Source organism: Cyprinodon variegatus, unplaced genomic scaffold, assembly GCF_000732505.1.
Source record: "Cyprinodon variegatus isolate N-32 unplaced genomic scaffold, C_variegatus-1.0 Scaffold1196, whole genome shotgun sequence".
NCBI lineage: Eukaryota > Metazoa > Chordata > Actinopteri > Cyprinodontiformes > Cyprinodontidae > Cyprinodon > Cyprinodon variegatus.
The window spans coordinates 100,540-113,214 of NW_015151649.1; the positions used below are offsets into that span (position 1 = coordinate 100,540).

Consider the following 12,675-nt stretch of genomic DNA (forward strand, 5'->3'; position numbering starts at 1 on the left):
AAGCAGAATCAGTCAATTAAATTCTTCCGCTCAGGTGAAGCTGACCTGAAAAAAGGTCCACTGCCCAATGTGAATAATAATTTTATAATCAAAGAAAACTAAGAGCTGTTGAATCAAGATAGAGGAAAAACTTTTTGCTCATAGGAAAAGTAAATCAGTTTTATGATTTATTTTTTTTTTTTGCAAATATAAATGATAAATCCCTAATTAGCACCAGTGCCTGCGTCTGACCCTGTATGTTTATTTGTTTAAAGCTTTTTAATTACTGATAATCCAGTCAATCAGTCACCTATCATTAAACAGCAGACAGGTGGCTTTCTCTGAGTATTAGACTAGACTGGATCAATAAAATAAATGCACAGTCCTGTATTGCTTTGGACATATACCGATTTATATGAAAGGATTTATTTATCTTTATTATTAGGTGACTATTATCTTTTCGAGGTCATCTACTGTTTTTTTTTTTAATCATTTTATTAAGCCCACATAAGCATGTTGAACTTTTTTTAAAAGGACTTATCCTTTTATACAGCCTACTCTGCATACTACCAAACTTTTACATGCATTGTGATCAAATATGTTATGTATTGAACAGTTGGTCAAAGCTGCCTGTTATGTATAAACTCTAAATAACATATGTACTCATTTTTCTCTAAGGTCGGATCCCTAATGGTAGATCTTGTTATTATTTATTTGACTGGCATATAAAGTACGACTAATTGTAGCTAGATTTAAATTGTACTACATTTAATGCCATCACCTTTAGCATTTGTCCATACTGCCTAGCTCTGATCTTATTATCAGCTCAGAAGCTCATCTATTAGAAAAATTCACTACTACAAAATACTTAAGTGTTTTGGTTGTGGTTAACTCATCGGCTTTATCTATTTCAAATAATCTTTCTCATTTGCAGCTTTCTTATTAAAATTATAGATTGGAAGAGGAGCTCTGTTCTTTTCCTTCAGAGCCTGTTAAGGTCTGAGGCAATTGGGAACTTTCAATCACTAATAAAACTATGGCATAAAGGCCAGCATTAATTCTTCATTTAATGGCAGCTCAGTTACAGTACAGTGAGTGTGATCTAGACCATAAGAGTTGTCAGCTAACAAAATATAACAAAGAAAGAGCTTGATGAAGTGTCCCACCTCATCAAGCTCTTTCTTTGTTATATTTTTCAAGTAATTGTATGCGTATATCAAATTAAACTTGCATTAAACTTTAAAGAAACATATAGAAATGTTGGGTACACTTTAAGGGTGCATTTCACTTATTTCAAAATGTGCTGAAATAACACTGTAACCTTTGTATGTGTGTCTGTGCACTGGTTTTATTGATTGTTAATCAAAGATAATAAAGAAAGATCAAATTTGAATAAGGTAAAGTGTATTTTCTGTCCCTTTTCTTTTTTGCCTCCACTTATTGTACATGTTTTGTGATTGTAACTGCTAAATTCAACATTATGTATGATAAATATAAGTATCATTATTATGCTTGAATAATTTTAGCATGATCATTTTTTGATTGCTCTAAATTCAAAAAAGTTGTTAAAATGTCAAAAGATTTGGGGTGTTTACTGGTTGTCCGGTCCGGATGCAGGTTGGGGGGCCGGGTCCGAACCAGGAATTAGATGGGTTAGTGTGGCAGTGACACATCCCCCCATCCGGATTTTAGGTTCACCTATTGGGTCATCCGGTAATCCTGGGACCGGACACCAGGTCCTCGGTCCTGAGATTAATGGATGTTATGTGTAAATGTATGTTTGTGTTTTTCTTTTATTTCTTCACATGGACTGTGTGCGACTGGGGGCTGTAGGGTGAGAAGGTGTGATTGAGACTGTGTATATATATATATATTTTTTTACTTGTCAGGTTCGATTGTGAACTGCTCCCTCTCCCAAGATCATCTAAAGTCTCCGCTAAGTGCGGAGCCCATTCCCCCCATCCTGCCACCCTCTGCTGGCGCTGGTGGGGGTGTTAGGGGTCATTGATGATGATGATGTTATGGGCTTGGGACACGCAGCACTGGGATGAAATGTCATTTATGGAGGGAAGAGGAGCCCCGGTGATCTTCTCTGCAGTTCTTACTGCTCTCCTCACTTTCTTCCAGTCTGAAGCGCTGCAGCCTCCACACCACACAGTGAGACAGCTGGTCAGAATGCTCTCTATGGTGCTTCTGTAGAAGATGGTGAGGATGGGTGGGGGCAGGGGGGCTCTCCTCATCCTCTGCAGGAAGTACATGCGCTTCCATGCCCTTTTGACCAGTGAGGTGGTGTTTACATTCCAGGTGAGGGTGTCGGTGATGTGCACTCCCAGGAATTTGGTTTTGCTGACCACCTCTACATTTAAGCAGAGTGTGGTTATGAAGTCCAACATGACCTCCTTCGTCTTCTCCACGTTCAGGATCAGGCTGTCATCTTTGCACCAGTCCACCAGCTGCTCCACCTCCTCTCTGTAGTCCAGGTCTTTGTCGTCTCTGATGAGGCCAACCACCGCGGTGTCGGCTGCAAACCTCACGATGTGATTGGTGGTGAGCCTGGGGATGCAGTCATGTGTCATCAGGGTGAACAGCAGGGGGCTCAAGACGCAGCCCTGAGGGGAGCCAGTGCTTAGACTGATTACATCAGAGGTGTTCTGTCCGACCCGGACTGACTGAGGTCTGTTGGTGAGGAATTCTAGCAGCCAGATGCAGAGGGTTGTATTGAATCCCAGATGTTCCAGTTTGCCCATCAGATGCTGTGGGATGATGGTGTTGAAGATGAACTGAAGTCCAGGAACAGCATCTGCATGTGGGTGTTCTTCTCCTCCAGGTGTGCCAGGCTCAGGTGGAGAGCAGAGGAGACGGTGTCCTCAGCGGAGCGGTTCCGTTGATAGGCGTACTGGAAGGGGTCGAATGTCCGGGGAAGACTGGAGATGATGTGTTCTTTAAACAGCCTTTAAAAGCACTTCATTATGATTAGAGTTAGTGCCCCAGGGCAAGTAATCATTTAGTGAGGTGACCTGAGGCTTCTTTGGGACTGGAACATTGGTGGCAGACTTAAAGCATGCTGGCACCGCACCATAGATTGATCCAGTGAGGTGTTAAAAATGTCTGTGAGGACACCAGCCACCTGACCTGCACACTCCATTTACACCTGTGTGAAAAATCCTTCCCTCAGTTAGTTCTGGTTGCCATTTCTGCCTGCTCTAGTGTTAGTCGACCTAAACTAAAGTAATCACAGCATAACAACCCAGTCTTAACACTCCAACACTGTTTACATTTGATAACTGCTGCACTTTATGGAATGGAAATGTTCATTTACTGTCTGAAAAGCAGGACAAAAGGAACTCTGCTCACTTAGTCCATATGTGTGCAGAGTTTACTGTTTGACCATGATTTGAGCTCAATTCACACTTTCATTTCTTGTCTTAACACACAGTCAGTTGGGCATGTATGACAGCCAATATGTCATTTGATTCACTGCGTCCCCAGGTTCAAAATTAGCATTTTGTTGACTTTTCTTGATAGTTTGATAGAATGAAAGATGGCAAACAGAAACAAATATTGATGTTCCGTTTTATTGCTAGAAATACTAGAATACTAGAAATACTAAAGTAAAACAATGGTACGTGTGTTTAAACACAAATTTCTTAAATCAGCAATTATAATCAAAAACCATTAGTAAGGCACATAAGCAATGACCTTTGACATCTCTTTTCTTTAAAAGCTAAACAATCAAAAAGATCTGAGTTCAGGCATTTTATTTATTTAACTTTTTAAACTGCAATGCCAATATTGTCTTTTTTATTAGTACTTTACTAATAACTTTGTGGCCCCAAAATTCATCCCTGCCCACCTCATTATGCATGCCGTTGATTTTAAGAGTTGGGAATTCTTAAAATGTAAAAATCAACTGATGTTATAGGTCTTCCTAAATTATGAGAAAAATTTATTTTCTGTCACGCTTTCTTCCTGTCTTTTAATATTCCAGGTGTCTGTCTTGTTCCTTCATCGTCCATTCTTATACCACTAGAACTCAAAGGAGGAATGTGAAGAATTGATCAAAACCCTCATTTAATCACATTTTGTAATTTATAATTTCAACACCTTTGGGTGAAAATGATCATAGCTCAATATCATTTGGTCTATTTTGCTGTTTTTACAACAATATAAAAAGGTCAAATTAATTATATTTATATTCCTAGTCCAAGTTTCATTTTAAAACAAAATCAAAATATAAACGTTTCCTTATAAAAAACTTCTAAAATCTTTTGACAACTTTTCTTGATCGTAGAGTAGAACACGTATAAAACAAAGAAAACAGGAGGCGATCAATATAAAACAAATGTTTTTCTTTATTGGTAGAATTATTAAACAATGACAATACAACACATACAGTAGCACTGGATTTAGCAGTTACAATCACAAAACACAATAAGTTGAGGCAAGAAAGGGTAGGGACAGAAAATGACCTTTACCCTCTATTTTCTGCTCAAATTTAATCCTTCTTTATTATATTTGATTAACAATCAATAAAACCAGAGTGCACACAAACACACATACAAAGGATATAGTGTTATTTCAGTACATTTTGAAATGCACACTGAAAGCGTACCCAAAATTTCTATAAAGTCTAATGCAAGTTTAAAAACATACAATTACTTGAAAATTATAACAACAAAGAAAAGAGCTTGATGAAGTGTCATGTCTTTGTCAACTCTTATGGTCTGGATAACATTGACACTCACTGTACTGTAACTGAGCTGCCATTAAATGAAGGATTCACGCTGGCTGTTATGCCATAGTTTTATTAGTGATTGAAAGTTCACCCAAAGTCTCAGACATTAACAGGCTCTGAAGGAAAACAACCAAGCTTCTCTTCCAATTTATCATTTTAGAAAGAAAGGGGCGCAGGCGAGAGATGGTTTGAAATGCAAGGAAAGCAGTTGAGCAAGCCCAAGCTAATCGAGTGTACACTGTTATTTATAATATCTTACTATTGAAAGAGTATTACTTTACCACTATTGTATGATTATTAAAAATCAAAAAGCATTAAAGAAACTAAAGATGCTCAGAAAGATGTCTGAGTTATTTTCTAAAGTAACGTTATAGGGTCAAAACTAGTGTGACAATTACAGGTAACCTTACTGGAAAAGAAAGTGGAGAGAGCCTGAAGCTGCACACAGCAGGTGAACTGTTAGCTATAGCTAGTTTTCATAGGAGACCAGAATAAACATTGCCAATCAAATCAATAATAACAAGATCTACCATCAGGGATCCAACCTTAGACAAAAATGAGTACATATGTTATTAAGAGCTTATACAGAATAGGCAGCTTTGACCAACTGTTCAATACATAACATATTTGATCACAATGCATATAAAAGGTTGGTAGTATGCAAAATAGGCTGTACAAAAAGATAAGTCAGTTTTAAAACAGTTAAACTTAGGGATCAACATGCTTATGTGAGCTTCATAAAATGACATAAAAAAACAGAAGATGACCCTGGAGCTATATAAAAAAGGGTAATGGTCACCTAATAATATAGTTTATTGAATTTATTTATATAAATCTGTATATGTCCAAAGGACAATACAGGACTGTGCATTTATGTTATTGATCCAGTCTAGTGTAATACTCAGAGAAAGCCACATGTCTGCTGTTTATTAATGATAGGTGACTGATTGACTGGATTATCAGTAAATAAACAGCTTAAAACAAATGAACATACAGGGTCAGAAGCATGAACTAGTGCTAATTAAAGCTACAGTGTGTAATTTTCAGCGACATCTAACGTCCAGACTGCAGACCGCAGCAATATGAACATCTCCCCCCCACCGCTTCTCCCCCCCAACAGTACGGTGAGCGTTACGGGACAAAATGTCTTCCACGACGTCCGCATCACCTACCTTCTCAAGTGATGAGATTTGTTTACATAGATAATTTTACAGATAGTATTTATTAGTATCTATAGTAGTATTTAGTATCTATTGTTCAGTACCGTCTCAGTTCATCTCTCTCAACTTGCCGTAGTTACTTTCGAGCGTAATGGGCGATCTCGCAATCGCTAGTTTGTTGGCTCTGCGCTGCCGTAGCGCAAAGATGTCTGCCTCCATGGCTGCGAGACCCGCTCCTATGTAATTATAAATAACGAATTCTAAGGCAACGCAAATATTAAGGTTAAGAGGCTGAGCTCGTAGATGATGATAAATAACATAGTTATGTATAATATATTACATTTCTGACTGTATATCCCTGTAATTATTACACACTGTAGCTTTAAGGATTTATAAAATAAACTGATTTACCTTTCCTATAAGCAAAAAGTTTTTCCTCTGTCTCGATTCAATAGCTCTTAGTTTTCTTTAATGTTAAATTTATTATTCACACGGGGGAGTGTTGACCTAGTGGTTAGAGCAGTGCGCTTGTGCATTGAGGATGAAAGTACCCAAATCGATCTCCAAAGCCTGCACTCTGGGTCTCTGAGCAAGACTCTTAACCCCACACTGCTGAGGTAAATTTCTCCAGTGTGAGATCAATAAAGTTAAATTATTATTATCAAACTAAGATGTTATAAGACTTTTACTGTTGATCGAAAAACCTATCTTATTATGAAACACCACTGATGATAACCAGAATAAGATAGTTTTAACGTTCTGATGATGAACAATTTGTTTTATCAATAAATGTTATCTGTCCATCTTGTGAGTAAAGTGGACCTTATTTCAGATCAGCTTCACCTGAGCAGAAGAATTTAATTGACTAATTCTGCTTAGGTTTGGACCTTTAAGTGTTAACCTAGTGTTTTTCTAAACTTTACCCTATTTTTCTAAGGCACAGTGTTTATTTATCACATAAAATGTCTTAAAAAACAAACGTAATTTGTTAAACAAACACAATTTGTTTAACAAACAGCAAAATTGTTGCAAATCCCAAATTATCCCCCAATTGTTAAATTCTCATGCTGGACTTAAATGTGAGCAGGACCACTTAGCTTTCTCCGTCTAAATTCTCAATCTTAGGTAACTGATCCTGCTCAGGATTAATTCCTCCCTCATTGGAAGCCCTGTTACTTGGCTGATCCTGCTGAGTATTCGTTTTGTCATTGGGAGCACTGTTATTTGGCTGATCCTGCTNAGTATTCGTTTTGTCATTGGGAGCACTGTTATTTGGCTGATCCTGCTCAGGTCTCTGTATTATCTCCATAGATGCTATGTCTCCTTTCCCAGGGTTAAAAAGTGGGAACACTTCCCCTGAAAATTTGGTTCTCAGAGATCCAATCAGACATTTTTCTTCCACATTATAAAAGGAGAGCTCTCCATTGTCATAGTCCAAATCAACACCGACTGTTTTTAATCTTGACTGGACAGGAACATTTATCTGTGTTTCACTGTTAAACTGAACATTATTTTCTTTATCAGGACAAGAAGAAAGGAACCAGAAACCATGGATGGATAAAGGAAAACTTTGATCTTTAGGGATTTCTTGTTTATCTGTAACTCCGATCCACCAGGACTTCTTAAGTGGCATTGTTGCATTTAAATTTGATAAGGGTACTAAGGAAACCTCCCAGTAGTGTCGTCCAGAAGAGAAGCCAGGTGATCCTCTGACTGCTGTGAGACAGGTAACTCTGTCTCCATCTGGAAACTCTACTTGATTATCTCTCAATAAAGAACGGCTCATTTTAATCAGCGGGTTTCCTGTGTCCACCAGTTGAACATTCACTGTAAAAGATAAGAAATTAGATCATAGTCAATATAATCATAAAGAAAATGTTAAAATGGAATAATACTAAATGTAAATTTACCATAGTGTTTGGAAGCCTCTGATAGAGCAGTTGGCAGAAAATCTAGAGGAGAAAACATCATATAAATGTAATATGTATAAAGGTTGTCTCTGGCAGCTTGATATGCTGTGTTCTTACCTTTAGACAAAAGGGGTTCATTTTCTGTGGAGACAAAAAAGCATTTTAGATTTTTTTTAAATCCTGAATATGAGAACTTTGAAAAGATCTATATCTACAGGGAAATTTCTAATTAGTTACTCAAATAAGTTTTACTGTCATTTTATATAAGTTGATGCTTCAAACATGCCCCCAATGAAACCTATACCAGGGGTCGGCAACCTGCGGCTCTGGAGCTGCATGCGGCTCTTTAGCCTCCCCCTTGTGGCTCCCTGGAGCTTTTTCAAAAATTTATGAAAATCGATTTTTTAAAATTTTTTTTTTTATATGGTGTGCAGGTTGCAAACAAAAATTAATGTTTTCCAATGCTTTAAACATTTGTATTCAAAATAAATTTAAACAATAATTTGCGTCAAACCCATAGAGATCAGTGATCATAACTTGGAACCAGTGTGGCGCGGTGCCAGGCAAACAAAGCTGCAGCTGTGTCTCGGAATATGAATCCCAAAGGGGAAAAAAAGGAATATAGCTGATGAGAAAAGAGGATTCAAATAGGCCAACTCATTTGCTTTCATTATCAATGCTGAACGATTGCCTGCATTTTCGCTTGGTAATGAGAGGTTGTCAAGAAATAAAAATAAAAATTTGGAAAGGCATTTCCAGGGAAGGCTAAATCTGCAGCCCACCACCAAGCTGGGAGTGAGAGAAAAAGTGCAATGGAAGGATAAATTAGAGGAGCGCAAAGATATATTTAAGAAGTGGATTGCATCTCCAAACTCCACTACTGCTGCTAGTTTTGTTGCAAGGATGTAAAACCAGCCGCAGATCAAACAAGCAGCGCTTTGATGCAGGTATCTGAACTTTCTTCCATTTTTTCTCCAAATCCTAAAAATAATAATCAGACCAAGGAACGATGGTGACGGAGGATGTGGGATTTCGGGGTTAGAGAGCTCTGCTCTGATGTCAGTTCCTGCTTGGTTCCTCATGACTCAATAAACTTCTCCCAACAGAAACACGTCCACCATAGAAAGATTTCTTTATTGTGTTTCTATAATTTCATCATTGCAAGAAAACTTAAACCGCGCTGTGAAGGTGGTGAAGCGGCGCTCGGTGAAGCTGTGCGCGATGGGAGCGTTCACTGTTCCTCCGTCACCTCATGCTACTATGTGACATTTGCTTCAGGATAAACTTTTAATCATGAATGCTTATTATATATTAAACCCATATAGTCCTTTTCTATAGTGGGATAATACACTTAGAGCCCGTGTTGGTATACAAGGATTATATAAGGCTTTTACATTTTTGCGGCTCCAGACAGATTTTTTTTTTCTTTTTTTGGTCCAATATGGCTCTTTGAACAGTTTGGGTTGCCGACCCCTGCTCTAGAGAATTTAATACAACTAACTGTTCTTAAGTTAGATATGAATCATGCGTACCTTCAGGGCTGCTTGTGCGTTTTCCTCCTTGTAGAAGAGAAGACATTTTTTAATTAGCTTAAATTCTATTTGATTATTGAATCAATTTTACACATTAAATAAAGTTATAAAATGATAAGTAAGCAGGAAGGAAACTGTGAATAGGATTTTCTCTGGCTTTTTTTTTTTTTTTGAATTACCATTATTACCATTAATACCAGATGCATCCCAAGGGGATGGGTTAAATGCAGAGGTAAATTTCTCCAATGTGAGATCAAAAAAGTTAAATTATTATGGAGTGCCTGACTAATAGCTGCCTTATTGGCAGAACCTGATCCGTGAATTAATACTGTTGTTATTGGTTTTTGGTTCTCTCTTTGATGATTAATTGTATCATATAAAATGCTTCCCAAAAACAGACTGCAGTTGGAAGCTTTGATGTGATGAAACAGGAACAGGGGGTGCAAATATTTGTCTACTTTGTCTTAAAAATGTAAAAATGACTAAAACAAGACTACACATTTGCAGCATTAATATCAATACAAATAGCTGAAATGTGTAAAACGGCTGTTATCAAATATATTTAATTAGTTTGTGACTTTTACCATCAGTTGTGTCTGGTTTAGTCTTGTTAGCTGAAATAAAAATAATTTTCAACGTATGAAATTTATGTATGAAAATGTGTAAAACTGCTGTAAGTAAATACATTTAATGAGTTGGTTACGTTTCTTACCATCAGTTGTGTCATTTTCTGGTTTATTCTTTTTAGCTGAAACAAAATATTTTTCAATGTATGAAATAAGTAATTATCTAAATGTTAACTTATTGTAATGACTTTATCGTGGCATCTTCTCTGACTTAAATCAAACATGTACCTTTGTTTCTGAAGTACAGTGCTCCACCAGCAGCTAATACAGCTGCTAGAAGTATCCCAAAGGCCACCCATCCAGCTGGGGAGCATCCGGACTCTGGGAGAAAAGAAAACATGTTTAATAGAAATATTTCTTAATGAAAACTAAGAAAGAAAACAAAACAGAGATAAGGGGTACCTTCTTGTGGAGACGGTGAATATTTTATGTGCATTCTGGCCTCCTTTGGCATTTCATTGGGAAGCCCAACAAAACAGGAGACCTTAGACATACTGGGGAGGAGGAGCCAACTGTGGACTGAATAAACCCCTTCAGAGGTTTTGTCAAACAGCACATCACCAGGAGTGAGAGCTTCTTTCCCATCTGACCAGTGCAGCTCAGGCTTTGGATACCAGCCTTCAGATTCACAGCTTATATTAACTTTATCGTCTTTAATCACTGTAGAAAGGAGAGGATGACCTCCAGTTTCTGGAATAGAAAGATCATCATTTCATGTAGAATTTGTTCTGTTTGATCTTTTGCCTCATGTTATTTTCATTGTTCTCACCTGTCACTGTCAGACTAACAGCAGCACTGTCATAATCCTCAGTGCTGCTGAGATAGCAAGTGTAGGTTCCTGTGTCTTTAATCGTGGTGTTTTCCAGCTTCAGGCTGACATCACCTGACTTTAACCCTCCTGATGTTCCTTCCTTTAAGCCAAATGAGACTCGGCCAGCGTATGAAGCTTTCTGGGATGTGTGGTCAAAAGCTTTTCCCTTATAAAGCATGACTGGAGTATCAAATCCATCACTCCCCAAATACCAGCGTACCTCTAGATCTTCTGCACTCTGAGAGGAACTGTGCCAGCAGGGTAAGATGGCTGTATGGCCTCGCTGGACTGAGATAGGAGACCTCACTGAAACAGTGAAAGTCTCTGAAACTAAAAAAAGAAAGCTCAATCAGTCAACTTTTCATTTATTAAACCAAATATTGTGTTTCAAAGTAAAGTTGTCCCTTAATATCATATCTGCCTTGTGTTTTTTTGAGTAAACTGTATGCCAGGTAGTAAATTCAGTTCCTAATGATAAGGAAACCCGTGGTTCATGGCTAGCAAAAAATAAAAAAATATATGCAAACAGCAAAATATTCTTCTTTAATTGATGACATTTATTAACTCTTAATTAAAATCATTAATTTGTTTTTTGTTTATTTGCGGTTTAAATATGTTTTTTATTTCATTGCTGGTAACAAAAGAGCACATATAGAATCAGAATCAACTTTTGTAAAGTTTGTGCAAACAAAGAATTTGACTTTGGTTCCACTTTACCCTCAGCAGAGGTGGACAGTAGTTAGTTACAAAAACAACCAAGTACTTTGAAGAGTAGTTGTACTGCATTGTGTTTTTTACTAGAGTTATTATTAGAAATATTGCTTTTACTTGAGTAAAATCTTGTGTCAAGCCACAAAATGTGTCATCTTGTAATGGTGGTAATTATCTGAATAGGTTGTTTTTCCAAGTCTTAAAAATAGCTAAACTTGTACAGAACCAAATATTTATTGTCTGCCTGATTCCATATTTCTGAAATGTGATAATTAGTTAATTACCCCCCAAAATTTTTCTATTTTTAATTGCATTGGATTGTAAAGTTTCACTAAAATATGTCAATATAGTGTGCTACTCCTATTTAAGTAAAATTTCCTGCGTACTCTTCACCTCAGAATATGAACATTTGAAACATATTTGTATGAATTTCTGATGGAAATTAAGTTTTCTTTTTGTAAATATGTACACATTTCTACAAAAGAATAAGAACAGGTTTAACCCTTTATAGGATACTCAGTGTAATACTTTGAAAATCAAAATTTCAAGCCAATAGTTTTATTGTAATCCCGGACAAGACCTCATTACATTTGTAACATCCAAAAAATATGGATATTTTGATGCTAGAAATGAACAAACAAGAAACCCCAACTCGCCCGATTATATAAAAATAAAAAAGGTGCTTCTATAAGAAATTCATGAAAAACACTCAGAGAGTGAAAGAAACACATTTGTTTTGGAACAACATAACCTTAGGGGCATAATGCTGATACTGGCACTTACATTTTTTTATTTATATATATACACAATGTTTATACATACATTCATATTTTATAAATGAAAAATGTATATATAAATATAATTGAATATAAATTATAATATACATATACATTTTTAACTTAACTTTTTAACTTCAATTAGTTTTTTTTTCTTGACTTAACTTTTTTTTTTCCAACTCAATTTATAGTAAGTAATATATCATTTAAGGGCTCATCTAATTGGTCAAATGCCAAAATAAGATGTACAGCCATGTAGCAGCAGTATGTAAGGGTTTGTTCAAAATGTTTTTAAAGTAATATTTAAGAGGTATGTACAGATTATTATTTTCCTAAATTGTGATTTTCACCCAATGGAATAAATATAGACCCCTTAAATATAATGCAATATGTTTTTTTAGTAAAAGATAATGCTACTGCGATAATATGTATGTG

General features: G+C 36.5%; 1 protein-coding gene across 1 annotated transcript in view; it reads right to left on the reverse strand.

The window, feature by feature from the left end:
- Positions 1 to 6,967: 6,967 nt before the first annotated feature.
- The window catches only part of LOC107102069 (butyrophilin subfamily 2 member A2-like), a 6,451-nt gene continuing 743 nt past the window's right edge, over positions 6,968 to 12,675 (reverse strand). The window contains 7 exon segments of the mRNA XM_015401232.1: positions 6,968 to 7,701; positions 7,785 to 7,826; positions 7,902 to 7,925; positions 10,002 to 10,064; positions 10,171 to 10,272; positions 10,360 to 10,632; positions 10,712 to 11,083. Coding sequence (XP_015256718.1) covers positions 6,968 to 7,701; positions 7,785 to 7,826; positions 7,902 to 7,925; positions 10,002 to 10,064; positions 10,171 to 10,272; positions 10,360 to 10,632; positions 10,712 to 11,083 — 1,610 coding nt within the window.